This window comes from Drosophila mauritiana, chromosome 2L (assembly GCF_004382145.1).
Source record: "Drosophila mauritiana strain mau12 chromosome 2L, ASM438214v1, whole genome shotgun sequence".
Classification (NCBI taxonomy): domain Eukaryota; kingdom Metazoa; phylum Arthropoda; class Insecta; order Diptera; family Drosophilidae; genus Drosophila; species Drosophila mauritiana.
The window spans coordinates 13,203,542-13,231,308 of NC_046667.1; the positions used below are offsets into that span (position 1 = coordinate 13,203,542).

The 27,767-nt window shown below is 40.0% G+C and overlaps 11 protein-coding genes across 14 annotated transcripts in view; 8 read left to right on the forward strand and 3 right to left on the reverse strand.

The window, feature by feature from the left end:
- The window catches only part of LOC117150932, a 41,461-nt gene that overhangs the window by 9,649 nt on the left and 4,045 nt on the right, over nt 1-27,767 (reverse strand). Inside the window, exons 1-2 of one of the 3 annotated variants that reach the window (XM_033318097.1) lie at nt 17,370-17,460; nt 612-1,128 (exon numbers count right to left, since the gene is read on the reverse strand). In XM_033318097.1, the coding sequence (XP_033173988.1) occupies nt 612-951 (340 nt within the window). In that variant the 5' untranslated portion in view covers nt 952-1,128; nt 17,370-17,460. Of the gene's footprint in view, nt 1-611; nt 1,129-17,369; nt 17,490-27,767 lie in introns of those variants that run through there. The other 2 variants (XM_033318098.1, XM_033318099.1) reach the window with 2 other exon arrangements.
- On the forward strand, nt 10,341-11,285 carry LOC117150938. The gene is made up of 2 exons (XM_033318106.1): nt 10,341-10,721; nt 10,887-11,285. The coding sequence occupies exons 1-2, from the start codon at nt 10,341-10,343 to the stop codon at nt 11,040-11,042; spliced, it is 537 nt and encodes a 178-aa protein (XP_033173997.1). The 3' UTR covers nt 11,043-11,285.
- On the forward strand, nt 11,501-12,150 carry LOC117150942. Its single transcript, XM_033318111.1, has 2 exons — nt 11,501-11,938; nt 11,995-12,150. The coding sequence occupies exons 1-2, from the start codon at nt 11,549-11,551 to the stop codon at nt 12,148-12,150; spliced, it is 546 nt and encodes a 181-aa protein (XP_033174002.1). The 5' UTR covers nt 11,501-11,548.
- Nucleotides 12,364-13,139, forward strand: LOC117150941. Its single transcript, XM_033318110.1, has 2 exons — nt 12,364-12,891; nt 12,951-13,139. Exons 1-2 carry the CDS (start codon nt 12,490-12,492, stop codon nt 13,110-13,112), a joined length of 564 nt encoding a protein of 187 aa, XP_033174001.1. The 5' UTR covers nt 12,364-12,489; the 3' UTR covers nt 13,113-13,139.
- Nucleotides 13,556-14,210, forward strand: LOC117150939. Its single transcript, XM_033318107.1, has 2 exons — nt 13,556-14,000; nt 14,052-14,210. The coding sequence occupies exons 1-2, from the start codon at nt 13,623-13,625 to the stop codon at nt 14,208-14,210; spliced, it is 537 nt and encodes a 178-aa protein (XP_033173998.1). The 5' UTR covers nt 13,556-13,622.
- LOC117150944 lies at nt 14,350-15,217 on the forward strand. The gene is made up of 2 exons (XM_033318112.1): nt 14,350-14,932; nt 15,001-15,217. The coding sequence occupies exons 1-2, from the start codon at nt 14,612-14,614 to the stop codon at nt 15,151-15,153; spliced, it is 474 nt and encodes a 157-aa protein (XP_033174003.1). The 5' UTR covers nt 14,350-14,611; the 3' UTR covers nt 15,154-15,217.
- On the forward strand, nt 15,214-16,009 carry LOC117150937. The gene is made up of 2 exons (XM_033318105.1): nt 15,214-15,731; nt 15,795-16,009. The coding sequence occupies exons 1-2, from the start codon at nt 15,342-15,344 to the stop codon at nt 15,972-15,974; spliced, it is 570 nt and encodes a 189-aa protein (XP_033173996.1). The 5' UTR covers nt 15,214-15,341; the 3' UTR covers nt 15,975-16,009.
- On the reverse strand, nt 17,767-18,352 carry LOC117150940. The gene has a single exon (XM_033318109.1). It carries the CDS (start codon nt 18,200-18,202, stop codon nt 17,879-17,881), a length of 324 nt encoding a protein of 107 aa, XP_033174000.1. The 5' UTR covers nt 18,203-18,352; the 3' UTR covers nt 17,767-17,878.
- On the forward strand, nt 23,229-24,162 carry LOC117150935. Of its 2 annotated transcripts, none has more exons than XM_033318102.1 (2): nt 23,229-23,543; nt 23,609-24,162. In XM_033318102.1, the coding sequence occupies exons 1-2, from the start codon at nt 23,282-23,284 to the stop codon at nt 24,082-24,084; spliced, it is 738 nt and encodes a 245-aa protein (XP_033173993.1). In that variant the 5' UTR covers nt 23,229-23,281; the 3' UTR covers nt 24,085-24,162. The 2 variants fall into 2 exon arrangements, with proteins under 2 accessions (XP_033173993.1, XP_033173992.1); XM_033318101.1 differs by having other exon boundaries at nt 23,238-23,543; nt 23,612-24,162.
- On the reverse strand, nt 24,140-25,069 carry LOC117150936. The gene is made up of 2 exons (XM_033318104.1): nt 24,657-25,069; nt 24,140-24,503 (listed from the first exon to the last, which is right to left on the reverse strand). The coding sequence occupies exons 1-2, from the start codon at nt 24,943-24,945 to the stop codon at nt 24,187-24,189; spliced, it is 606 nt and encodes a 201-aa protein (XP_033173995.1). The 5' UTR covers nt 24,946-25,069; the 3' UTR covers nt 24,140-24,186.
- On the forward strand, nt 25,105-26,052 carry LOC117150934. Its single transcript, XM_033318100.1, has one exon. The coding sequence runs from the start codon at nt 25,129-25,131 to the stop codon at nt 26,020-26,022; it is 894 nt and encodes a 297-aa protein (XP_033173991.1). The 5' UTR covers nt 25,105-25,128; the 3' UTR covers nt 26,023-26,052.

Below are 27,767 nucleotides of genomic sequence, written 5' to 3' on the forward strand. Positions count from 1 at the left end.
TTCAACTATTGAGTTTCAGTTACTGAAGTTTACCTGTAGTTGTAAACTTGGATCTTTTATTACGTGCTGTAAAATCTTGTAATGGCGCGCCTTGTACGGAAAATGACGTAGAAATGCACTCATTTTTAAATAATTGGGTGCTTTACTTTGTTGTAAAAAATTAAATGCATTATTTTACAGCAGCAACCAGTTGTTCCTAATTACCATACTATATTGTGTGAAAATAGTTAGTGCCACTACTGTTTCAGTCTCATAAAGTTGTATTTTTCAAACTAATTAAAGGAATCAATGAAAAAACATTTTCATTTTCGAAATGGTATAAGTTAAGTCTTCAGTTTAATCAAATTATGAGTGTATTAGGGTTTATCTTTTCGGTACATTCCATACCCCCCGCAGGATTATAAAGTGTATATAAGGATGATCTGAATTACCATACCCTAAATGCAGAGCATTTACAAAATAAAAGCAAAGGCGACGTCATTGAGCAAACAATTACCCATTGCGCTCTCCCGCTCTCCTCTCTCTCTTACGCTCGCTTGAAGCGCGTGCCTTGTCAACCTTCCCCACCACCCCTCCTTCGCACTAACTTCCACTCTTCGCGCTAAGCTTACCGTTACATGCAGCTGCTGCTGCAGCTGCGACGCTGTTGCTGGGTGCGCCCGCTGCTGCTGCTGTTGCGACCCCGTTGCCGCCCACTGTGCCAGCGCCTGCTCCACCCACTGTGGAGCCAGGATTTGTAGTTGTTGCTGTTGTTGTTGTTGCGCCCTTTGTCGCTGATGCAGTGGGTGTTGTTACTGCTACCGCTGATGTTGTTGTTGCTGATGCTGCTGCTGGACCGCCGGGCATGTGCGGTCTACTGTTCATCAGCCAGTTGGCCAGGTGCCTCTGCCGCTCGAGCTCGATATTGGTGCGCTGCATTCCGAGTCCGGACAGTTTTAAGGTCTCGTTCATAATCGCAATCAATCAAACCGAAAAAAAATGAATGCGCCACTGCAACGAGCGGACGCGTCGCCGCCGTCGAAACGAATGTATTCCAACTCGGTACGTCTCGCGATGCCGATTTTCAGCGACCAACTGAGCAGACTTGTCCGACTGCAGCGGCGCCCTCCTCGATCGTTGCTGCTGCTGCTGTAACGAGAGAGCCACGGAGAGCGAGGAAGAGAGAGAGAGAAAAGCGTGAGAGAAAAAAAAACGGAGAGCACAAAATGCGCGCACAGTGGGCAGCAGTTTACATAAGTGGCAGCGCGACCAGCGGAACTCAATTTCGCACAGTGGCCTCAATCTGACAGCTGCACACTCTCACAATTATCGGCTAAATAATATTTACCGAGCTGCTCAATTTTGTTTGGCAAATATTTTTGCCTTATTATTAGACTACCTACTTATTTATTGAGTGTGGTTTGGGCATGGTAGGGTACCTAATATCGGGTAGGTGTGTCACTCCCAATTTTAGTTTATGCATTTCTGAATCATCCGTATTTCACAAGAATGAAATAAAAAATATCTTATTTCACAAAAAGCTACTGGATGACAAATTGAAACGGTTAGATGTAGTGCTTCCTAGAAAGGTCGTTTTTAAAGATATTCAATATAATTGATTTCTAGAAATTTAATTTAGTTTTAGTTTTACGAATTTCTTAGTTGATCTTTTCTATTTTATATATTATATTTATGCGACACATATTGTTTAAGTTGCTTTTTATTGTTGCCCTAATCAAATGATCAACTAAATTAGCAGCTGTGCAAACCTTTTTGCAGAGTTCATATACCCCGAATCCAAGTGTAACAACAACAATTGCAAAATGTGTAAAAAGATGTTGAGCTTTAGCAAAAAAAAAATCTCCATCGTAATTGAGATGGTTGCTGTGTGCCTGTGTGTGTGAGATGGCTGTGCGTGTGTTGTGCATAAATTAAAATTGCGATGACGATGACGACGTTATCAGAAACTCGGCTCTCTCGCTCGCTCGCTCGCTCACTCGCCCGTTCGTTCGTTGGCTTGTTCAATGTCGCCGCACCTTTTCAGTTGTCGACCTCCCACCGCCCACTTCGCCACCTCCCGCCACCACCCACTCCTCGTGCAACAGCGTAGAAAGCAGAGCCAGTTCGTCTGGCGTTGGCAGCAAAAACAACAACCGCGCGTCATCTTCAAACGTTATGCGACAGCGTAATCGGCGCGATTGTTAGAAGAGTGAGCGAGATGGAAGGCGGAGCGAAAGGGATGGGGATAGCGAGGGAGGGTAGCCGTCTTTAAACTCGCATGGGCACCCATAGATAATTTCATTTGGGGATGCGCAGAACGATTTCTTCAAAGTTAATCAGCTTATCAACAATCGATCACTCTATATTAAATTGCTTATAAGTGGTCAAATGTAAATATTTAAATATAATGATATTGTAGTTTAAGCAATGGTCTGTTGCTACCTACGCACATACATACATACATAGATCGGTATTGATTTTTACTGGGAATCAATCCGAAACCCCCACAACTCCACCACTGTTTCCCCACTCGTACCACTCATTGTTCAGCACGTTTTTTGGTATTTGTTGGTGTTTTGCTTTATTTGCTGCTTTGTTTTCCTTTCGTGGTGGCCTGGCTCTTTTTATGTGCTTTCCCAGGAAAGAGTATCATAACTTTGTCATAATGTTGGCAAACCATTCGACCGGGGGAATTAAATGCCAGAAGGCATCAAGCCAAAAACCTAAAAACAGTGTTGCAAATGTTTCAGCATGTGGCTATACACCGCAGACAATTTTACAAGTGTCTCAATAAAAGAATAATAATCTATTCAGCTCAAGAGCTCCAGAGATTATGTTCTAAGCTCTTAAAGTGAGTTATAAAAACATACTTTATAAAAAAAAATTGTTTTTCAAAAATTCCACATTTTTAAAATGGAATTTTTATTTTTAGTAAAATATGAAACTTGTTCAGTGTAATTTCGTAAGCATGACGAGGCATAACAAACGATCTACATACAATGTATGATTTTTCGGGGTTGCTATGCCAAGCTTTTCTATTGAAACTATCAAAATTGAGTTGAACGATCTGCAAAATTCTGTACACATGTTTGTAAGCACATATGTATGTAGCAACATATGTATATATGTACAGTATTAAAGTACTTATAGTCGGAAGCAGATGTGCATATGCTATAAAATAAAATGTGTGTGGACTCTTTTGTATCCGGAGTGTTCATCATGTTGTTTTCCCTCCTTTCGGAACACTTGTGTTTCAAAAAACTTGGGAGAATAGTCTAAGCACCAGCTGTTACCTCTTAGTGATGTATGTAGGTACATACATATGATTTATGATGTGTACAAATCTGTCGATTAAATTCTTAGAGTATTCAGGCCTCGACTCGTTTAAGGCGTGGGCGATTTCAGAATCGGAATAACTGCATGTTCATTATACTTTAGATTCAACCTTGAATGCATCTTATCGGCGCACTGAAATAATATAATAATAATTGCCGTATAGAACTGATGTAATCGTGTGAATATAAGGAAATGGGTTGCTAATGCAATAATGCATGAAGATCAAAGAGCGGACTACAGCCACATGATCAAAACAAAGGCGATCATGATAAGATCTTAAGATGTTGCATAAATGTTATATTATTATATATATATAATACATTTAGATATGACGTAGATGTGGTTAATGGCCATGATCTATTTTTAAGACCATGTAGATAACAAACTCTTTTAACTTTTAATCATGTTATTCATCCATATGAACGTCATTTAAAACCTTCAGCTTGTATTTTCTGATTAGATATTGAACTGATATAATATAAGAGCATACGATTTTCGTTCAATTTGATTAATTTGCTTCCCAGTTTGTTCTTCTGTCCGGCGTTCGTTGCCTTTTGTCAACTGGTCCGCGGGTTCAACTAATAAAAAATAATCGCACGGAATTCGCGTCTTCCTAGCCAACGCCTCAGGTGTTTCCCCAAGGGGGGTGTTGGCCCATTGTCTGCCCACTTTTTGTATAATTCATTTCTATGCGTAGCTGTCGGCCTGTCAGCTGTCGTCGCACTTTTGATGAATCACAGGCCTGCCTGGTTGCCTGCCCAGCACAACCCAGCACAGAGTGGACGGACCCAGCTAAAAATACGCGCGAACTGAAAATGCAAAATTCATGGCCGTTCTACGCTTTTCAGCCGCATGGAATGCGGTGAAGGAGCTCCTCATCGATACCAAATGAACAATCGCCGGTTAGTTGGGTTCGGTTAGCCGTAGAGGAGACTGACTGCAGACTTTTGGGGGCGATGGTGCAAAAAAACGCCCCCCACGGACTCCACTCAACCCCTTCGTCATCCATTAAAGATAGGCGACACCGTCGGACTGTCGGTTAAACTAAAGCTTGGGTTAACATGGGTCAACACTTTAACGTGGGTCAAACACTTTGCTCTAAACATTCCGTGTTTTCGGGCAGGTTAAAAAATCGAAGAAATTAACAAGATCATTGAAAATTTATACAATCAGAACCTACTTGAAAATCGAATCAAATGAAATGAATCAACAATTAGTATTTTTCTTAAAATTTAATTTCGCTTTGACAATGATAAAAACAAATGTAAATTATTTATTTTTAAATTTTTGTTTTTGCGAACACACAATATAAAAGCTTACACATAAAAGATTATTTTTTGAAATTACTTTAATGGAAGTCATGAATTCACGACAAACTTTTTGCAACTGAGCACTAAATACCGGGAAAATTTACATTCTGTGCACGCAACTGCACAGCATGACAATAGTATATTTAAATGGTTGTTTTAGTTGATAAAGTGAATGCCAGATACATATTTCAACAACGTTTTCAACGGACATTCTAAGGCAACAAAGCTTTGTGGCTGGACATGAATGCGACCGAAAAGGTCGAATGGCCTAAAGCCGGCGTGCTTAAGACGTGGCTTAAATGGTCTTACTGTCTGCAGCTTCGACGACGGTCAGTCTTGGCCAGCAGCCGCCAGTAACAAGGGTGCAATTCGGAGGTGGAAAAGTGGCTTCGACCACCTGACGACCAGACCCGATGTTGCCGCACTCATGTGCAACTAATCGACGTGTGCTGGTTTATTGGTTTCAGCTTGGGTCTCTGATGCGGTGGCAATTACGCCGCTTCTGCATTTCGAATTTTGCATTTTGCATTGCATTTCGCATTTTGCATTCAATGATGTGGTCAGGGCCCAGCGATGGGGCTTTCAAAGTACATGGCCTAGCTTATGGCCACTATAGCTATGCGGTTGCCCCAATGCACCGTTAGCCGAAGGAAGACGCGAGGTGGAGCGGCATTGCTGCGGAGCACAGCATGTGGTCACTAGACTATTAACGAACTATATATACAATGTGCTCTTAAGTTTGCATGTTTATGGTGTACTACGAGTATGTACCTACTAAACGACGCACAATTATTTATCAAACAAGTGGCAAAGAGAATAACGATGAGCGCGAATATCAGAGTGCTGTGTGGCAGGGGATGGGGGAAATGCATTTTCCAACTGAATTGATTATGATGCTGGGCACTACGGAGCTGGCGATTTCGTTTACTTTGACCATAATAATGATTACAAATGAGAACGGTACTGGCTGGGAAGGAAGTGGAACAATGAAATGCAATTTGCAAAATGTGTCTCAAAGAGGAACTGCCTCGAATGGTTGCAATTGCAAATGAGAGGAAGCCAAGTGTTGGTTAGGTCCATTTGAATATTATAGGTAGACAGACTGCTCTTGAAGAACCTAGTAAATTACTTATTGCAGCAGTTTCTAAATTTAAGCTGCACTAAGTATTCTATATGTATAATCATTGTATGTACTTCCCTTTGTGCAGAGCTAACCGTATCATTATACGCTGATATCACTTATTTATAGACTTTAATAGAAAAGTAGTGCACGTATGATATTATTATCACGCAAGCAAAGTTATGGCAATATGCACAAGAGAATTTAGATTATTTTATCGGAACAGCAATTCCCCGCTTTCATTATCGTTCTTTAATATAATAATTTAATAATTGTATAGGTCGTACTTATTCAAGCTCTTTAATTCACTTTGTACTTTAATTTGCATGCCTTTTCCGATCCTTTGTGCAAATTTTCTTGCGTTCGTCGTTGTCAAGCAAAATGAAGAAAAATTCCGAATAGATGAAAATCGTTTAAGTAATGCGCAAATTTACAGCTTGGCTGAGCAGCTGACTGCCTCCTAAAATAAAAGCAGGGCAAATTCTCAGCAGTAACTATTTTCATTTCGTCTTACCATTTTTGTTTTTTTTTTCTTTTGCCTCTTTTGTATTTTTGGGAGTTTTATGTTAATGCTTTATAGCTCTGGCCACGCCTCGCTTAAAGTTAAAGTTCGTTGCGGGGCTAAAGCCCCCGAACTTTTATGCGTCTGCGGTGGGGCTCAGATGTGTGGGCGGTACTAGCGGGGGGGTGGTGGTGGTACTTCGGTTGGGGGTAGGTGGCGCCACATCAGCAGCTGCTGTTGGCCCACAGTTAACTGTGCTAACTGTGTTGCCTGGCACTGCGATTTATTAACAGTTAGCCAAAAGACCGGATAGCTGGCTACCTACCTACTCAACTACCTACAACTGCTACAATTATTGTAGTTATTCTTCTGCTGGGCTCCACTGACATCGTTGTTGTTGCATTTGGAAGCTAGCCCCAAAATTTATTGCCTGCAGCCACATGATGAATGATTCTGATAATAATATTTTGTTATTGCCTTTTTGCCTTGGGTGAGTTTTTCGTTCGGTTCTTCTCCGCTTCTTATTTTTTTTTGCCGTTGCAGCAAGTTTTGAGCTGCGTTCTGTTGCCAAAAATTGAAGTCACCATGGAGCCATGGCCAAAAAGACCTTGCCACAAAAAGCTGTTAAATTCGGGCTATCCAGTAAATATATGTGTGTGTGTTTGTGCCCCATGGAAGTTGCCCCCTGCTGTTGCGACGGCCGCTAAAATAAAACATTCGGCCAACAGACGAAAACATAAAGCAAAAGTAATAAACTAAAGGTTGTCATAAGAAAACTTAGACGGCGAACGGTCGGTCTTAAAGGGAAGCTCATTTGTCTTCAAGTTTTTCAGCGCAGGAACTGCACGTATAACATTTTTTAAAACATGAATTCACAGTGTTGGACAATTTGTTGCAAGAGGTTAACAAAATTCCAACTTATTTGAATTTTTGAATAGTGTTTCTCCATTTGTTTTAAAGGAATAGATCGGCTTCGCTTGCACAATATTTTTGTCGTTTCTTTTTACAAACTAATACAAATTAAAATATTATGAAAAATATTTTAAATTTAATCTCAAATAAGTATGTTTTACTTTTCAGCACCGAAACAATTGTTTATAAGTATCTAAAGTCGTATAAGAGCCGCTGAAAGTTTAACATTCGTACGACCTTGGCAAGGCAATTTGATACAATAATTTCAGCGGAATTTGAAGAGACAGTTGTGCATGGAAAATAAAACCATTGTGGTGGTCGGAAAACTAATCCCGAACGGGGAAGGCAGTGCGATAGTAGACAAAAGACAGCATCAATGTCGACACGTTAAAGCTCCGCTCACACAGCAAGCGAGTACATTTTTTGACAAATTTATGATGATGGAATTTTAAGTGATTTTTAACGAGTGTCTGCAGCAGAGACGTTGGATTTTCGGCGAAGCACTGAATACTACTCAGCTGCAAAAGCCACTGTAATGCTTGTTTTGGCCATAGTTAGCTAATAAATATTTAAATCGCTCGCATATTATTGCACACAGAAATAGTTCAATCAAGGGGAATATTTAAACATTCAACTTTGTTTATTGCCATTGCAACGAGAAACAGTTTAACGAGCGGAAAATGATCGGAAAATGTTAATAAATTTTGCCTTCGACAAACGGAATTTCTGGGCATCTTCTTTGGGGCTGCCACTCCCATTTGGTGCCAACTGCAGAGGCGCCCCATAGATGCGTAAATTGTTGATGCCACCACCTGTGCATTCGACTGTAAAATTTATTGATTGCACAAATAGGCCCAAATAGGCATCGGCAATGACGCAGATATTGGTATCTATGTATATACGCAGACCAGAGGCCATTTTCATTTTGGCCTATCCAACACACAACTTGGAGATTCTGTAACGATGTAAGCAAATTTTCGACATAGATGTTATATTTACTTTGCCATATTTTTAGAATTTAGCAGTGCGTCAAAGCTTAAAGTTTGCCTTTGAAATGGGCATTTAAAATGAATTTCTAGTTTCTTTCTGCGCATTGTGCAACTAAACCTCAAGTTGCTAAAAATGAAACCACAAGATACCTACTTTGATTTCGAAATGTCCCAGCCTTTGTGATGGTTTTCTTGGTGGGCGTAGTCGTGCGTGTGATTGACAAGCATTCTCATTGAATTATTAATTATGTAATGCGAAACCAATCGACTGCAATTTGCATATGAAATGAGCCTCACACGCTCACAAAGACTAATTAAGGTCTCTGGCGTTGTGGTTTTCGCAGAGCTTCATATATGTAGGCTTGAATGAAAATTGCACAAATTTGCATAATATATATACACCTTGATATTTAAAATGCAACGCAACAATCTTTTCAGTTTGTTACCAAGCACACGCTGGCCATTAGAAGAATTTTCCAGTGGCCCATGAGCACGGATGGGTTGTGTTAATTGCACTCGTACAAATTGGTCACTTAGGGAAATTGGTATATGAAAATGGGAAAATTAGTTTGTTTTCTTCACCGCGAAAAGAACAGGTCATCGCGCTACGCAGCTCAGCAGGCGTATTGAAAGCAAAGGATATTGATTTCTAATTTCCAGTCAAGTGCTGCAGACAATTGAATAAACAAATTATATGCCAGCAAGTAAGTAAAGTAACTGAGAGCAATACTTTAGCTTCAATAGAAATGCATTATTACGAAGAGCAAATATGAATTTAAGCTAGCAAAAAGTGAATCCTTCAGATACTTTAGTATAGAATCTATTGGTTGTATGAGCTACAAAACTGAGTAAGCCAAAAATGATGTTACAAGTGCACTTCTTGCAAAATCGCACACATTTCCGATTGAGATCTCCGAGTTAGGAATCCGTGAAAAAAGCTGGCAAACACCCACACGCACTCCACGAGGATTGCGATGGCAACCAGCTGGGATGCACAGGAGGTAAATGCAGCGAAAAAAAAAGGAAAATAATAATAAAGATTTAAGCCCGGCAAATGTTTACATAATATGGACCACAGCAGCATCCGCAGACGCGTCGAGACTCTCCAGATCCCAGACGGTAGGTGTGATGTTTGAACTACACTCGACTGGGCCGCTTGCGATGCCCGGCTCGTCTTTACTTTGCCTCACTTTGCCGTACACCACTCCATTCCGCTCCACTCCGGTGCGCATTGCTTCTCTGTTTTAAGGCCACTGTTTTTGCTCGGGCTGTGGGGCTGTTGGTAGCCAGGCAATCCAGCCCAGCCCAGCCCATCTGCATCCTTGTCGCCAGCCCCATCCTTGAATCCTTCCAGCTGCAGTTGGTTGGCGAGGCGACTGTGTCGGCGGCAGCGCTGGTGTTATTAACATTTCTGTTGACATCCTTGGGGTCGCGTTTTGGGCCCCGAACATGGCGAGATATGAACGGGTGTATTCGACATGCGAGCATTCGAAAAAGCGTTTATAGAAAATCGATTTTTACAAGTTTATATATGTACATACATCATGTACGAAACTATTGTTGCACGTATCGAAATGGCATTATTTAAAATAGTTTAAAATTTAATTTATAGCAAAATCTTACAAAAATGTTAAAATGTTAAGATAATATCTGTTTTTAATGTTTTTTAAAAGAACTCATCAATGTCACTGTGTTTCTTCTTAGTTTAACTTGACTTATGCCTTTTCCTATCATACATAAGTTTCATATCTCATTTAATACTGAGTATCATTATGGTCGAGAAAAAAGCGTTTCGCTTTCTTTTCCCCCCTTTTTTTTGATGCCTTTCTTTTTTTTTTTACTCTTTTTGTGTACTTAGCCGCCTTCTCAACTCAATCTTTCCATACGTGAAACATTTTCATTTTACTTTTGAGTGCAGGCATATACACTTTTTTTTTTTGCACATCTGAAAGCGACTCAAAGACCCAAAAAGAACGAAGAAAAAAAGTAACATGGAAAAAATTATTTATGTGTATATGAATACGTATTGTTGACATATTGAGAGATTGCGGCAATTTAGACCAGACGACACCATTTAAAAAGCCATTAGGCTTTGCTCCGTCAGCTCATAATTACGAGCACAATGGAATCCCCCATTAGTAGTTGCTTCGTAGCCAGCCTGTAATCCACTGGCCAAGTCAACCGTCTTCCGAATGTCTTTCCACAAGCTGCGTCTTCTCGTTTTCAGCTCGCTGATCAACTGCTCATTGTGTGCCCATGTGGTGTTCGTCGATCGCTTCACCTTCACTGTCGACGATCGAGACCTGTTCCTGTCCCAGAGTGCGGTGGTCGAACAGGATGGCAATCGCAGTTATCTATCTGGCCATATGATGATTAATCGATTGGTGAATGATCTAACATTGACTTCATCGATGGACATTACGCGTCCTCAGCGACCGGAACTACGGCTATATAATGTTCAGCTCAACTTCTGTTCGGTCCTCAACAATGGCTATAAGAATAAGTTTATCAGAATGCTGTACAATAACTATGCGGAGTTCCTGAACACCAAGCCCAAGTGTCCACTTAAGCCGGTGAGTTGAAAGTAATCAATAGATGGAATATCAATTTAAATAGATAAAAATATATATCAAAAGTGTAGCACGCTTTTCGATACTTAATGAACATTCTTAGCTTGTTACCATGTTTTAAGCTTTATTGAAACTGTTCTAATATTTTTAATCCTTTCTTATTTTTAGAATTTTAACTACTCCCTGCATAGGGCCTATATCGACGAGGCCATGCTGCCAGATCTACTGCCGGAGTGCACTTATCGCTTGAAAATGTCCTTTAAGCACAAATCCAAACTATTAGCCCACATGCAAATTGATGGACGATTGCTCAGCAAACGTTAACACTAAAATATCTTTATTTGCTCGTTTTCAATAAAATAGAAAAGAAAAAGAAAAGAAATTATGTGCAAAGCCCAAAAATAATTTTCATATTGGGGATTCGGTTCGATTACTGCGATAATTACTGTCACATTAACCAATCGACGGGCATGGCAAGAATGGTTCATAAATTGAAACATGCATGACTTTGGCAGCATTGGAATACATTATTCTAATGTATGGAAAGCCCATTATGATTGTCCAAATTATTCCATTATATTTATTTACATATTTTATTTAATAATAACGCATGTGCAGTCGATTGGTGTTTAATTTCACCGCTTGAACAAACGAAATAATACAGCAATATTCAATCATTATAATGACTTAAAATCGAAAATACCCAGCGTTTTTCATCATTATTAAAATAATATCATTGGAAACCATCTTTAATTAAACAAAACGTTAAATACATGTCTGATTGAGCGTTGAAAAGAATTACCAAAAGGCATTTTAGTAAAACAATAGCCATGAAAACGTTGTATTTCATATTTGGACTTTACTTCCTTATGGACGTGGCTAAATGTGAAAATAGCAAGTTACGGATTTTCTTTGATGAGTTTGCGATCAAGTATAAGGTGCCAGACGTTTTCGAAAAGATGGATTGTAATTTGTATCAAGCGAATAATCGAAGCTACGTCAACGTCGAGATGAAACTGAAAAGGGAAGTTGCAGATTTGAATGTTCGCACTGTAATGGAGTTTTGGAAACCAAATGCCAAAACTAAAATGAAGTTGTACGATGTTCGACTGGATGGATGTCTTATACTCAGAACTATACACAAAAATAAACTGTTCCACTTCTATGTGAAGAGTTTTAAGAAACATTCCAATGTTATTTTGTCGTGTCCCTTTAAAGCGGTATGTTTCACTCAATTATCGTAGGACTTTTCATAAATATATTATGTTTTTTTCAGAACTTGACCTACAAAATGGATGATTGGTTCTTGGACGAAGAGGAGTTGCCACCTTTTGCTCCTGTTGGCCAATTCCGCACGGTCACCGAATATTTTAACCAACAACGATTGATAATACGTGTTGTAGCACATGGTGCAATATTGCCAAGATCATAAGCCTTAGATAAAAATGAAACATTAAAGATATAAATAATAGCCAGCCATTTTACTACATTATTAACACAGCAATATTTTATTCAATCCACTTGATATGTAAAAAATGTTTTTAAAAACCATCAATAATTTATTATGTTCAAAGTATTATACAAGAATATCAATTAAAATAGCCTGGTTCGGATGCACAAAATTGTGTATTTTTTCTTACACACTTCTACTAAAACTATACTAATTATTTTATGATCAAGCAACGAGTTCTTAATTGGCTCGTTTTATGAATATACCATAATTCCATATTTGTGCCCTCAGCTCTCCTAATCGCAGTCGACTGTCATTAAAATGAACGCGTTGGCCACGTCTACTTTGTTTTGGCTACTGTGGTTTGGCAGCCCCATTTGCCTAAAGTGTGAGGAGCGTAGTTTTCGCATAAAGATGGATGAGTTTGCTGTTAAATATAGAATGCGCGATTTGATACAGCATATAGATTTTCGAATCGTCAATCTGAACAATCGGAGTTACGTTAACGGCGAGATGATAGTGAAGTCTGATGTGGAGGATATACTAATGCACACAACCATGGATTTCTGGAAGACATCCAACCAGAAGAAAATAAAGCTATATGATGGTCGCTTGGATGCATGTCAGTTCCTAAAAACTTCACACCGAAATGGATTGTTTAAGATTTACGTGAAGAGTTTTAAAAAGCATATACATGGAAATCTAACTTGTCCTCTAAGAATGGTGAGATAACCACATATCAAACTGTATAATATGTAAGAAGAAATGATTTTCTTTTTTAGAACTTTAACTATACGTTGACAAATTGGCACATGGATGAGAAGGATCTACCGCCGTTTGTTCCTTTGGGAACTTTTCGGACTGTCACCGAATATTTTACTCAAGAGCGATTGGCACTGCGAATTGTGACGAAGGGAAAAGTGCTTTCATACAAGACGAATTGAAAATGGAATAGAATTTTGTATATATTACTCAACGATGCGAAAAGAGCCCCATGATTGCATTTTTACTTTGGTATCAGCTTACAATAATATTTCTTGCTTCTAATATAACAAAAAGAAGATTTAATCTTAGCAAAATTCAAATAAACGAGTCATTTATACATATGCCTATTAAAATCAACATTCATATATTTATTAATGGGTTAAAAAGCTTATTGTTAGCCTCTAAAGTATCAAAATTTTAAAATTATGGAGCAAATTTAATTAGAGAAATTCTTAACATTTTTTCATTGTAGTCATCAAGTTAAATTTAAATTTTATTTGCTTGCAGCTATCTAGCAATTTAATTCGACAATCGATTACAAGGAACATAATGAATAATAATGACAGCTAGCTTAAAAATAAATTTGTTTAGACAAAATATAATTCGAGAATTCTGTAAAATTACTTGGTTATTCGGTTGGAAAATTAATCATTAAGCGGTGGTCGAGCATTGCAGTTTAGAGGTTTAACATGGACACTTTATTTTGGCTTTACTGTTTCTTAATTTTAAATTGCGTGGACTCAACGCAGCGAAACTTTCGAATAGTCGTTGATCGTATCAGCACTAAAATTTTCGATACTAAGACCATCGATACGTTGGGTTGCCAAGTCGATCAAAGTATTAATTGCAGCTTTGTTAATTGTCATATGCTGCTAAATCGTCAAGTCAACAAATTGGATGCTCGAAACGTACTGGATTTCGTTAAGCCAAATGGTCAAGAAATGAAGTTATACGACGGTCGATTAGATGCCTGCCCCCTACTCGAAAGTATTCAAAAAAATCGTTTAGTGAACATATATTCCAAATCATTTAAAAGATTTTCTAACTTGAAGTGTCCCCTCAAAGCGGTAAGTGTGGATATTGTTAAAGATATTTTAACATCATAACGTTTCTTTTAGAACTTCAACTACACCATGAAAAATCTTTATATGGACGAGCAAGATTTTCCATCATTCGTGCCGTATGGAACTTTCCGATCCATAGCCCAATTTTATCTTAATCAAACTTTTATAGCATCACGAGTTATTGCCCGCGGAAAAGTTATACCCAGGCTCTAAATATATTTACACTTAAGAAAAGAAATTCTTAAGCAGAAATAAAAAAATAAATAAACCCTAATAATTTGAATATTATGGCTCATTAGATGTTCATGTGGAAAAAATATGGAAAAAGCTAATAATTATTTGCAGTAATATTTTGTGTGAAACGAATTAGCGGTGCAATTAAAAACGTATCAAAAACTCATTATTTCTACTCCTTTGACAAAATCACAATGGTTTTGATAAAGCTATACATTTTTAATGCAGTCATAAAATATTTCTTCACCAAAATGATACGTACGAATTTACCCCTGGTTCTTACGGTCTTATATACATCCATTGGTTTTTATGTCTGGGCAAGGGTTTGTATCTTTAACAACATATCTTAACGCAGAAATTATTTATTTTGGCTTAAAAAGATGGCCTATATGACACAAATTGAGTGTCCCATTCATTCACCAGAGTTTGTGCAAAACTTTAGCTGCCGTTTGAATAAAAAATCACCGAATTCTGGATCCAAATCATTTTCCGCTGAATTTTCGTTAAGAAAAGAAGTTAGTGACGTCAGAGGCGTTTACGTATTTTCCTTTAAGCAAGGCAAATCCATAATTAACTACACTGCAATGGAACTTGACTATTGTCAGGCACTGGCAGCTCTACAATCACAAATATTATTTAAGATTATTGCCGATGAGCTGCGACGAGTTTCGAACTTTCCACTGCACTGCCCTTTTCAAATGGTAAGTGAATTCATTTAATTATTATAGTATAAATATATATATATTATACTGATAAACTTCTATTCAAGAACAAAAGGTATTTCGTTGATGAATTTACCATCAACTCAAAGTTAATACCCAGCTATACGCCAGAAATGATATTTACATCGGACTGCAACATATTCATTAAGAAACTTAGAGTCATGCAATTAACCATTCATGGTCGTGTAGTTCGCCGCTGATCGGTCGGTAAAAAGTATATAAAATAAAGTTGACTACGTCGATTAATAGAATGGCTACCATACGTTTTAATGGGCTATATATTGTAACAAAAACAGAACCATTACTTTAAATGCTTTGAAGAATTAATGTTCATATTTATAAGTTCAATGGATAAAAGTCGGTCAGCAGTTCTGATTTAGCTGTAGTCATGAAATTTTGGCTTTTATTCTTCAGCACCATGCTCATATATCACTGTATGAGATGCGAGGAGCGAAACTTTCGAGTTTACATCAACGAAGTTAACATTACACATTTAGATACGGATTTGTATGAAAAATTCGAGTGTAAGGTATACCAAGTGGATAATCGCACCTATATGGACTCGATTCATATTTTCAAACGCACGGTTGACGATATTACCGTGCATGCCGCCCTTGATTTTTGGAAGTTAAACAGCAAACAGAAAATGAAATTATATGACGTTGAGTTTGATGGATGTTACATTCTGGAAAATGCTAACAAAAACCGATTGTTCAATATGTACGTACAAAATTTGAAAAAGCATGCAAACGTTAAATTCAAATGCCCCTTTCGACCTGTGAGTATATTCATAATATAATAGTAAAGGTCAAGAAAACTAATGTGCTTTACTCCACCACAGAATGTTAGCTATGAAGTTAAGAACTTGACGATGAGCGAGCAGGATTTCCCTTCGTTTGTACCTCTCGGAAAATTTCGATCACTAATTGAGTATTACACAAATCAAAAACTGAGGGCGCGAGTCATCGCAAGCGGTAAAATATTGCCGTACTCAACTGACCCGTTTAAAGTACTAGAATGATGAATTTAAAATGTATCAACAAACTAAGCAAACTGCTCGGGGTTATTATGCACTTGCAAGCAATTTGTTTGTTTTAAAAGGAAAGATTGTTTATAAGCACATTTCCTCATCCCTAAAATATATTCAACAGGGTCAATATTATATAAATACACAGTCAATATTTTATATTATATATGTATATATGGAGCAATGTATGTCTGCATAATTTCTTGTATTATATAGATTTAAGCCCAAAGGTTAGAAATTTGTGAAGACCTATGATATTTGTATTCTTGCAATAATGAAAGCTTTTTCATAACCGCCCCACGGGGCGCCACTTCTTTTGCAACGAATAAGTTATACGACACAACTTGCAGTTTGAACTGAGTGGGTGATAAGTGTGCTTAATACCTTCTATGAAAATAAAACTAGTTTGGATCGGAAAAATACTGAATTGTTAGACACAAACTTTCGTTGAATAATTTATGGCACGATTGAAATGATTTATGGTCGAATATGCACTTTTCGCAAAATACGTCATCCGAGGGGACATCAATTACTTTAGTTTAAACATCCTGCCGACAACGAACGTCACACACAAATATGAGCTCCAAGTCGAGGGCACCAGGAGGTTAATGGATGTAGTCTTTGGGAAATGGGGGAAGGGGGCAAGTAGGGTACTCGCGCACACAAGCCTCAATGTACATTTTCCATATTTTTTCGTTGTTTTTCAGCGAAAAGAACTTGATTACACGTGCGCTAATTTAGTTGCACGCGAAAACATGCGAGTAATCAAAACGGTTGCTGAAGTGCCAGACCGCCAGACCCTTAACTCAGCAGAGGGCACCCACCGTGGCTCCTTTGCCTTTCGGTATATACATACATATTGTACATATGTATGTACGTATGCACTACCTTCGTTTTGAAACGCCCTGCTACCCACTGACTATGCCCACATATCTTTCAGTTTTCCCCAGGCCAGGACATCCTTAACCCGTTGGCGTTGGAAATTCGAGTTCATGGCATGTTCATGCATGTTGCCGGTTGTTCGTCCTGTGCGCGTTCAAAGGCGCACACAAATTTAATTTATACACACACACGAACGAGTAGGTATACCGATATATATATTTCTTTTTTTTTCTTTCTTTTAAATACAAGCTTGCACATTTTTTTCCTGGGCCCACACACTCACACACAAGGGGCAATATGCAATGATGGGTGGAGCAAAAAAATATGCAATAAATTTTTAATTTAAATCAAGCCATCCCGCTTTCCCCAACCAAATTCCCAAGTGCGAAAGGGATTTGGGGCCGGGAATTATGAGAAAGCACAGTCTGCACACCTCCATTTATGTACGTATTAACATATGAATGCAACTCATATGTACATATATGTATACATCACGTATCTACATACCTGTCTCTCTTTGTTGACTTCGTGGAACAACGGCCAAATGCTTTTTGGTGGGCTTCGAATGAGCTTCGTCTGTCGCAGTGCTAAAACTCATAAATGAATTTGACATGGGATCCATGCAGCCTGCAAAGAGAAACGGAATTAAATTCGTTAGTATTTTGATTGTCATAATTCGCTCATTGGTGATTTCACAAATATGCGTATTTAGTATGTATATGTACATATATTTTGTATGGACTAGTAGATTGCCTATTGAGGTAGCATTAGAAATTTTACAATCCAATGATTTGTTATAATGTTGTTAAAAGTTTCTTAATAAATTAAAGTGACCACCAACAAAACACATCAGCGTTGAAAGAGGAAGACAATTGACATCCAAATGACACTATGTACATTATGTATTATGTATGACATTTTCCTTATTATCTTTATTTCATCATAAACACTTAAATTTGGCACCACCTAAACCGAATGATTATGCATTTGCAAAGGAATTCTTCTGGCAGGACCCTTCACTCAGCATCCACATTCAGCCGCACCTGCTGGCAGAGGTCCTTCAGCTGTTTGCCCGACTCCTCCATTGCGGTGCGCAGCTGGGAGAGACTGATCTTCAGTCGGGCCATGCGCATGTCGCCGGCTTTTAGCCGCACCTCCTGGTTGGACGTAAAGCCGGTGGCATCTCGACGAGCTCGCTGTGGGCGTGGGTGCTGTGGGCGTGGGTGTAATTGGAGGTTCCTTTGGGTCACCAGATTGGCAGCCAGACGGGTGTCGGACTCCACCGTCTGGTCGAGGCCATTGCTGGGGCGGCAGTGCGTCTTGGGTTTCGTTTCCGGCATTCTAGCTTGGGCGGTGGATTATAAACTCCGTTCTAGTCGATTGTTGTCACAAAAATTTGGCTCGGGAAATTGACATCTATGAATACATATGTACATATGTATGTATGGGTGCTGCGTATCGAAGTGTTTCAAATTGTTTGCCTTGTGACATCATGTGCACGAAATGCTGAGCTCGCACAGGATGCGATATGGTTCGGTATTTTGTGGTGGCCACCCGGAAAAGTTTGCCGGCGGAAGGGGGCAACATGTGTGCTTTGGAGCATACCACTGAACTTTAATTACAATTAACCGCAAATGATGTAGCGCTGCTGGTGACTTGCGGTCATATGCGAAAAAATGATGATAAAATGTTACCCCGTCTCTATGCGACTTTAAAATGCCCTTTAATAAATTAAGTTTTTATAAAATCAATTTTAAACCATAAAGATAGGTTACATAATAAAGCCAACTATCTTAAAATAGTTTAAGCATATATTTTATACTGTTGCTTAGGACCTGAATGTCAAATTCGACTTGTTCAATGCAATAACTTATTTAAATCAATTACTTAAGTTAAGGGCAATAATTAATTCATGTCTTCCATAATTGAAATCGACATCCCTGGTAGCATCGTCAATGCAGGATACTGCAAAAAAGTGGAAGTAAACCTATTATTGTGCCAGGAGTGCCCGGGCACACAGACACACTCCTTCCAGGAGGCAGGAATCCAGGAGTAACACGGACACGAACGAGGACGAGGGAAGGACGAGAGGCGGGGCTGACCACATGGGAGGACGAAATGGCATGCGATGGCCGGGCAAACTCAGCTCCTGTTACCTTGAGCGAGATGTAGGGGATGGGTTGGGGCGGGGATCTTGCAATTAATTAAAAATACATGCACCGTGAACGAGTTGCAGACATCCTGGCCGTCCTCCTGCCTCCTGCAGCTGCATTAATTTGACCGCAAAATAAGCCAAGTATTCGGTGCAAGGCGAAACCATATCGGCAGAGCGAATATTTTCCGTGCCACCGCTCACCGCTAAATGCATTACACTCGAGACCAGCAAAATGATGTCCTGCTTTCGTATAAGCCCCCCCCCCCCCCCTCTCTCTTTTCCTCTTTTCTTTTGCTTTTTTTTCTTGTCTGGGAGCCAGTGGTCAGCATGTGGCTGGCAGAAGAAGAAGGTCCTTGTGCTGCCATTCGTGCTGCGTAAGCTGCGTTCATTTGTAAACAACATAGTCATCGCTCGAAAACAATAACAAGCCCAGCCAGAAGGACAGCAGCTAAAGTTAGAGTACGTAAGACCTGAATAATTGAATACACTTTGCGAGCTATGCACAACAAAAAAATGTTATTCGGGCAAATTGAGCACGAGAAATAATTTAAAAAATTGTACTGTACATGGTACATGGTATATTATACATGGCATAATTTAACAGACCAATGACAAGTTTCGCATTTCGTAGATAAAATCATAAAATCAGCCATCGCAAATCAGTGGCCGCCTTCTAATCGGAATTTTCTGCTATCTACAAATTACATTTCCCTGCATTTGTACATATGGCATAGACAAAAGCCAGGCCAAATTGCGTGGCTTTTGGCTTATATGTACATATGGGTGGGTATGAGCAGGGTATGGGAAAAGTAAGCAAGGCCAGGACATCAAATAAAGTTAAGCAAACAAGAGCATTAAGTGCATTGATGTTGTTATTGCCGTTGTCCGGGGAACCCAGAAAGCGTTTCCTTTTTTTTTTTTACTCCTCGCTGGTCCTTCGTGGTCCTTCGTCGATGCCTTTGCCGATTTAAGGAACAACTTCATTAGGCAAGTGCTCGACCGGCTCCAAGCAGCCTGCTGCCTGTCCTTCTATCTCCTTTATCGCCGTCTATCGATTTTCCTATCAATATTTCCATTCCATTTTACTCTCCCTTATCCTGTCTTCTACACGGTGTTCTCACGGGCATATTGCATTTCTATTAAATAAATATAAGTACCTAATCATTTATTTTTTTTAAGACCATTAGCAACTTAAAAACTTATTTTATTTTGGTATGAATTAAGCTTACTAAGCCAATTTAACTTATTGTACATAAGTTGACCTGGCCAGTAGCAATTAATGCTTTTTGTAGAAAGCTCTCTCCATGCTAAAACACTGAAAGTAATTCTTTACCTGAGTACCAGGTATTTCACGGTCTGGTTACTTGACAATATGACATCCCTATACCTATCAGTTATTTTTCTTCTCCATTTTCTTTTTGCTCGTGATGTTTTTGCTAGCAGACACGGCGAAGAGTGTCAAATGCCATTAAATGCCAACTAACCAGCAGTGGGCCATGTCTAAGCGCCAAGTGGCCAGGTGAGAAAATAGCCAGCTACTGATTGCCACAAGGAAGGCGAAGCGGGGGGGATCCTCCTCGGTTGGGGATTCACCCGGAATTTTACTTACCTCCTGCCGTAGACAAGAGTGGCAAACGTTTTGACAGGCTCTTCAAGCCTTTGGCAGGTGTAAAGCAATTCTTTAACTAAACTGGGACTTTAAAGCATCACGTCGTTTAGAAGAAAGAATATAAGGAAGAAGGTTATGAACAAGTTTATATGCTTATGAGCTTATTTACTAGAACATACAACTTTGAACTATTTAAAATTAAGCCCTAATGATTTATCTTAACAAGGCGAAACTTCAAGCCAGCTATCTGTACATCTTGACCAACATCTGAAAAACAAGCCAAGAAATTATGAGCTTTATGATAATAATATGGCACGACGAAAATCCGCATCTTGCCAGGCGCTAATTGAATGCATGCTGCGCCAGTGGCAAGTCCTTCTGCTCCTCCTGCTGCAGCCGAAACTGCCGGCTTTGGCCAAGATGATAAACGAGCTGGCCCAGGGTAATAGGAAACAAACAAGCATTAAGGCAAAAATATCTCTAAACAAATATTATTTACGAGCTGGCCAAGCACGAAGCGCAGACTGAAACTTTTGGCAACGGTTAGACGCCTACTATATTTGCCCAGTTGCACCATTTTGGTTATATGATATATGTATACATATATATATATATATATATTTATCGTGAGGCACCGAAAATAATCAGCCACACCTCATAAATCCAACGAAGAGGCCGACACATTTTCAGGCAGTGTAATCAGGAAGGTTGCCAAAATCGCGCTGGTGACAACAAAGGGTGCGAATTTAATTAACAATAATTTCAAATGAAAACAGCAATTAATTTAGTGAGACACGTGTTATGTTTAGGTTATGGGATTTGCTTAAGCCTAACGGAATCTCTTCGTGGAAGAAATATCCTTAACCTTAATATCCTTGCCCAGCATTATAAAAGGATTTTCATTAAATATATATGAACATTAAAATATGTATAAATAGTAAAATCTTTTCTGAGCGTAATAATGATTGAATGATGATGTTGTTGTGGGCAGCTTTCAAATTCCTTTTTGTAAAAATGATAATTTATAATCGAATGGATTTTCCCACAAAATGCATTCACGAAATTGGCTTTGTTTAAATCCATTATATGAGACGAACAGCACGATCGATTTGCGTGCCCCTCGGTGCCGCCTCAAAGTAGGCAACACAAATAAAGCTTAACATGATGCAGCCGAAGGGGCGAATGGGGAGCGGCGAGCTGGCGGATAAAGGATGGTGGCCACTCAATCCCAGTTGTTCTGCTTCAACACTTTCGCACAAACACCAATCAACTGGCAGATGAATCAAGCGCAGGCGTTGGCTGCCCAGTTAAGCCCACTCCGAGCACCCACAGTCCACACAGCCCACGTAAACACCATGCCCCCCGCCCGTCCCACGCCCTGAATTCAATTTTTTGGACAGGCGACAAAACTGCGCCACAAAGGGGGAAAATGGGGGAAAAGCGGAAGCAGCGGCAAAGCAGGGAGATGCAGTCCATGGCAACAGCATCATCCAAAGGCAAACACACTGGCCGGCACATGCGAGTGGAAAATCAATAACGTGTACGTTTATCTTATTTTCTCGTCGCAGCGTCTGCTGTCGTTTCATTCCCCTCCTTTCAAATATATAAATATAAATCTTCGGCGCACTTAAGCCTTTTAAATGATAACAATGGCCGGACCAGAAGAAGCATTCCTTCCTTCGCCCTCTCCCCCAACAACCCACCGAATAAAAAACACGACCACTGAGTAGCAGGTGCGCACTGGACACCAAAGGACTTACTCTACTACAGGACAGCATCGGGAAAAGTTCCACATTCAAGCCCCTCGGATTTTGATTTCCCCACTGCAAATGTGCGTACTTGCTTGCCACATGCCACATGTACGTACCACCCGGGCAAGTCGAGATATTCCATGAATTTATTATGTCCCCTCTGCTTTAATAGAGTTTCATCGAAAAGTTTCCCTCGAACAAATTATGAAATATACGGAGACAGCTTTTTGCCATTGAACGGAAATTGTGGTTTAAATCTGGGGGATGAATTTTGATCTAAAGCGAATATGTGCACAAAAAAAAATATCAGATAATAAAATGGCAGTTTATGTGTGGCCTGAAGCAAAAGTTTTTATCTTATTTTATTTATTGTGCTGGTATATTAAAGTAGTTGTTGCATCTTAAATTTCGCGGTAAATGGCTTTGACCTTGCAACTTCCTATAATAATTATTATTAGTAAATAGACTGTGTTTTTTATTCCTTTTGAAAGTTTTGAAATCTCAGTTTAAGAGCAACCCTACAGTTTGCTTTGGTACCTAAAATGCACTTATGCAAAATAACATTAGTGCAGTAGACCGTCATAATTGTCATATTAGACAGGAAAATCCATAGACGACAGTCGACCCTGAAGTGTCGATGGACAGCAGCTTCTGGTTCTGCTGGCCAGACAGGAAAGGAAATTGCTTAATTTAGCGCAAAAATTATCCACTGGCCAACGAGGCTCAATTGCCGGTCTGCCAGGGTCGTTTGAGGCAGATGATAAAGCAACCCTTTGCTACGAATTTCAGCCAGACTGATTTTAAATGACACGAATGCTAGAAAATAAATTTAACTCACACTCATGATTTTCACACAAAAAACATATTAAATCACAACGGCAAGAAGCGACTAGAAGACCTCTACATGCTAAGTTCAAGAAGCGACACCTCTGGAGATGATATCTCCATAACTGCACAAGCAGAAAAGAGAGTGGATAGCATCAAAGCGCCATCTGTTGGCTGGAATGTTGAGAACAAAGATGTCCAGATTCCAGAAGCCCATCTAACCCATAAGCAGATTAGCAAGTGCAATTTTTTTGAGGAATACATCAAGCTCCCAAAATATGAATATGGAAAAACAAGTGGACTGAAGCGAATCCGATCCGAAGAGTTAGCTATAAAGCAAGGTAAGATATATATATAAATAATTTCATTGTTATTGAAGGGCTAACAGGCTTTGAAATCTTCACAGAAGATCAAATCGGGGAGCATAGATCATCGAGCCTTTCGCGGCTATCGGATGTCACAATCAAGCCCACCTGCGAGGTGAGTAGTCAGACTTCGTGGACAGCAGCGGATGAGAGTAATATGGACAGCAAGGATTTGGAGGCGAAGCTGGCGGCTGTGTGCGGCGGAGGTATCGATCCCGAAACGGACAAGCCCAGCAAGATCCAGCAGCACACGATCCACATCGAGGTGGAGTCGGTGACATCGGCCACTGCTATGCAGAGACCACCGCTGCACCAAAGGATGTGGCAGGTCCTTGTGCAGACGGCGGATACGATTGTCGCATTCGTCTACATGATCGGCGAGAATTTAACAGTGGCGCTTTTCATTGTCCTGTGCCTGTGGTGCCTTTACCTCCTACTAAGCCACTTTTATGGCAACTTGCAGACCAATGCCAACCAACAGAACGAGCTGAAGCGCAACCTATTGCCGTCCAAATAATTGTAATAAGAATGATTCGTTTTGCACGTGATTGTATAAGTAAAAATGCAGTAAACATAGTTAGCAGAACAGAGTTCCAACCAGCGAGTTGCGCATTCTAATTTATCTCAACATATTGGGTGTGCAACAACACATGATGGCGAGACTACAATATAGCGCCGAAGCGAAATCGGTCAGCATATAGCAAAATCGATCGGCCAGCGGCGGTCGACCCAGTGCATTTGGAATCTGCATGGAAACGGCATCGATGAATATCGTGTGACGTGTCGATTCGCAAGGTGCCAGAGCCGGGGCGAAGTCCACAGGACACACTCTGATGCGACGGCGCGGCTGTTCTGTCTGCACGCCGATCGAGTGGATGTCCTTGAGCCTATCGCTGTCCTTCTTCCTGAAGATCTCCACATCTTCGTCTGAATTTTCTGCGGGTTGATACAATTAATAAATGCGGGTGACATCTCATTTCACCAAAATGATGGATTTTTGACAGTTTTTCAGAGTTTTCAAGGACAACTCCAAGAGACAGTTTCTATTTTTTTTTAAGATTTGTTTATACTTCATTCTGATATCTTTACCTTCCGCCAATGCCTTGGACATCCAACCGTACCAATTCCTTTTGTTTGCTTCGCCTAAATTCGATTTTGAATTGGTGCGGACGGTGATCGAGCTGTGTGTTGCAGCCAGATCACTGCCCTCCAAATCCTCAAAACATTCGTCGGCCTGAAAGCCCAAAATGTCGAAGAGCCGCTGGCAGGTGTTCTTCTGCTCGGACAGTTTGCGGGGTTCGTTAACGGCATCCTGAACCAAATCGCCAATTAGCAAGTTAATGACAATCGCAGTCTGTGGTGGCTCCCTGCACGCCATTAGGTTTACAGCGTCCACAGATCAAATTTGGAAAAGTATCGAAAAATGTCTTACAAGCTACTGAAGTCAACATAATTTCGGCAAATACATAACGATGTTGACAACTATCACACCGGAACTGAATTTATCACTCACATTTTGTATTAGCTGGTCAAAAAAATTCCCAGTTTTCAACACAACACGATGGATAAACATATGGATAAGAACGATGAGGACAAGAGGTCGTCATCTCCGGATTCTCAACATCAAGTTATAATAAATATGCCACATGGTCGTGTTGTGTATCTTCAAGATGCAAATTTGGGCGCCACAGAGACGGACGCTTCTGCACAACTTGACCTACAGGAGCATCTTTCGAATGCGGATTGGATGGAGAACAATCGGGTGACTTCTGAGCTGGATGATGAGCCCAGCACAAGTGCTCAATCCACAGTTAAGCGCCAGAAATCGGAAGAGGATCAGAGTCTCCAGACCAAGACAGGGATTTTAAAAATGCCGGGATCCCATAAGCAGTTGCATAATGTACTGGAAGTAATCTGTCGCTTCTCACGCGATATCCCCGATGCAATGGAGGGCCGGGTGCAACCCCACCCGGCAGTGATTGTACAAATACCACAATATCGCGAATTGGGAACCCAGACCGCTGAGTTGCCATCCCGGTCGCAGCGATTGCGTTTGGATCTGACCGACCTGAGACCAGATCCAAATCCACCGCCCTGCGAACGCACGCATCACACATTCACGATTAGTGGCCACAATCTGCCGGGCAATCCTCGCCAGCTTCGTCAAACGATCTGCGCGCGAATTGGACGATCCATTTGTGATTTTGTGGCAGCCTTTTGTCTTTGTCTGAAGGTGAACAAGGATTGCGTCTTCTGTCTGGGATTCTTTGTGGCCTTTGTGATCAGTGCCAGCTTCCTGACTGCCTTCTTCTATCGCACCCTCAGCTTTTCCTCGTCGCCTGTGCGAGTGGTTGCCAATCCGGTGAGCGGCACCATGCGCTATGAACTTGCCACGCTGCGATTCAACGGAGGGTACTACTACATCTATAATAGCAGTCAACAAAAGCTTCTCTAATCTAATTGGAATTTGAGTTTTATTTTGGTGCGGGTTCTCCAGTTTATTTCATAAATGTGTGATATAATGTTCTGTTAAAAATAGTGATCAAATTCTTATTGAATTTGTACAATCTTGTATTATAGTTTAATTTTAACAAAGAAATATATACGCTGGGGTATATTCTTGATCAGGATCTCTAGCCACGGTTGATCTAGCCATGTCCTTATGAACGATATGCTTAGATTTAAAATAAATTTTCTGTTTATTTTTAAGCTGCCTCAAACAAAGTCGGGTTGCGAAACTTTGGAAATGCAAGCAAACCGCATGACCAGGTTCAATCAATGGTCTTTCAGCAGTTTTACTGGTTGTCATGGACTCCAAAGTTTGCAGTTCGCTTACGCCGCTGCCGCAATGGTACTGCCTTTCTTCGCCAACTTTTTCTTGATTTTTTTTTCTTTTTTTTTTTTTGAGTTTAACTCTAGACAAAAGTCGCTCTGTATAGCGGGTGGCAGAATGGTGCATGAGTGGATGGAGCGAGGATAGACCTTGTCCGGCTTGACTTGACTTGACAATGGGTCACACAAAAAGTCGGCCTTTGGGTACGGGAAATTGGCCACAAAACGTTCGTCGCCTGCTGTGCCAGGAGCAGGGCGGTCGCCAACTTTTTGGCAAGATGCCCGGGCACAAAGGAATTATTGTTAATATAGGCAATGCCAGCCAGGCCCGGCCAAAACGAAGACCAGCAGGCCGGGAGGGGGGGGGCAGGCATTGACCGGGGGGATGTCTTTTCAATATAATTTATTTATGCGAAATATGGCAAATATTCTTTGGAAATTGTATGCCCAAATAAATAACGAACTTTTTATACACTTTTCAAAGAGATTTTTTCGGCATTTCATTTGCTAGCTTTTTTTCATAATATAATTTAGGCAGAGAGGAATAAGCTATATTTTTGTAATTACAGTTTATTTAATTATGCATTATAATTTTATTTTTATACTTTATCTGAGTAACTTGAATTTGCATAGGACTAATATATATTTTTAGCTTATAAGATTACATAGCGATTTTATTTTCATTCATGCGAATCAACTGGCTTTTTCACAAAGAAGTACCCTTAATTTTATTGACTCCTTGGAGGAGGAGGGCTGCTGTCCAAAACGGATGAGCTGTTATGATAGCAAAATCAGCTAAATTGAATTTTACATAATACACTGCTGCTGCATACGTACATACTCCTATATGTATGTATATGCACATAAATATCTACCCGATTTTCTGGCACTGTATGCTCAACGAAATTTGGTCGTGGGACAATTAAAGTTTGGGGGGCGATAAAAAAAAGCGCCTGGAATTGCCAAACAATTTTTGGATAACATTTTAAACTTGGTTGGGGGTGGAAATGGGGGCGGCTTCCTACTTTTCAGGGAGGCTGATGATGATGGGGTCGGCAACGAATGTTTGACTTCAATGGGCGAGTAGAGCGACGCGGGCTTCCGCCGGCAGGAAATTGAATTGCACGAACACGCGAAATTACATCATTTTGGAACCACGGTAAACAATTTCCCGTTTGAACCTAACACTTTTTTTTCTCATATTTTATTATTCTCATTTCATTCTCGCTGCATATTTTCAACCAATTTTTGTCAGGCAAATTTTTCGTTGCCTAGGTGCCCATCCACCAATCCTTGTTAACGGCAATTTGTGCGAAAATATCAATTTCACTTTTTTCCCCCTTTCTTTTCTGTTTTTTTTTTCTCGTG

Bases quoted from the DNA above. Each gene is read 5' to 3' on its own strand.
- LOC117150937 (XM_033318105.1), top strand. From the start codon at position 15,342: ATGAAATTTTGGCTTTTATTCTTCAGCACCATGCTCATATATCACTGT. The intron at 15,732-15,794 runs GTGAGTATATTC...ACTCCACCACAG, and splicing joins TCAAATGCCCCTTTCGACCT to AATGTTAGCTATGAAGTTAA.
- LOC117150939 (XM_033318107.1), top strand. From the start codon at position 13,623: ATGGACACTTTATTTTGGCTTTACTGTTTCTTAATTTTAAATTGCGTG. The intron at 14,001-14,051 runs GTAAGTGTGGAT...CGTTTCTTTTAG, and splicing joins TGAAGTGTCCCCTCAAAGCG to AACTTCAACTACACCATGAA.
- LOC117150938 (XM_033318106.1), top strand. From the start codon at position 10,341: ATGTCTTTCCACAAGCTGCGTCTTCTCGTTTTCAGCTCGCTGATCAAC. The intron at 10,722-10,886 runs GTGAGTTGAAAG...TCTTATTTTTAG, and splicing joins CCAAGTGTCCACTTAAGCCG to AATTTTAACTACTCCCTGCA.
- LOC117150941 (XM_033318110.1), top strand. From the start codon at position 12,490: ATGAACGCGTTGGCCACGTCTACTTTGTTTTGGCTACTGTGGTTTGGC. The intron at 12,892-12,950 runs GTGAGATAACCA...TTTCTTTTTTAG, and splicing joins TAACTTGTCCTCTAAGAATG to AACTTTAACTATACGTTGAC.
- LOC117150935 (XM_033318102.1), top strand. From the start codon at position 23,282: ATGCTAAGTTCAAGAAGCGACACCTCTGGAGATGATATCTCCATAACT. The intron at 23,544-23,608 runs GTAAGATATATA...AAATCTTCACAG, and splicing joins AGAGTTAGCTATAAAGCAAG to AAGATCAAATCGGGGAGCAT.
- LOC117150944 (XM_033318112.1), top strand. From the start codon at position 14,612: ATGGCCTATATGACACAAATTGAGTGTCCCATTCATTCACCAGAGTTT. The intron at 14,933-15,000 runs GTAAGTGAATTC...CTTCTATTCAAG, and splicing joins TGCACTGCCCTTTTCAAATG to AACAAAAGGTATTTCGTTGA.
- LOC117150940 (XM_033318109.1), bottom strand. From the start codon at position 18,202: ATGCCGGAAACGAAACCCAAGACGCACTGCCGCCCCAGCAATGGCCTC.
- LOC117150942 (XM_033318111.1), top strand. From the start codon at position 11,549: ATGAAAACGTTGTATTTCATATTTGGACTTTACTTCCTTATGGACGTG. The intron at 11,939-11,994 runs GTATGTTTCACT...TGTTTTTTTCAG, and splicing joins TGTCGTGTCCCTTTAAAGCG to AACTTGACCTACAAAATGGA.
- LOC117150934 (XM_033318100.1), top strand. From the start codon at position 25,129: ATGGATAAACATATGGATAAGAACGATGAGGACAAGAGGTCGTCATCT.
- LOC117150936 (XM_033318104.1), bottom strand. From the start codon at position 24,945: ATGGCGTGCAGGGAGCCACCACAGACTGCGATTGTCATTAACTTGCTA. The intron at 24,504-24,656 runs GTAAAGATATCA...ATCAACCCGCAG, and splicing joins GTCCAAGGCATTGGCGGAAG to AAAATTCAGACGAAGATGTG.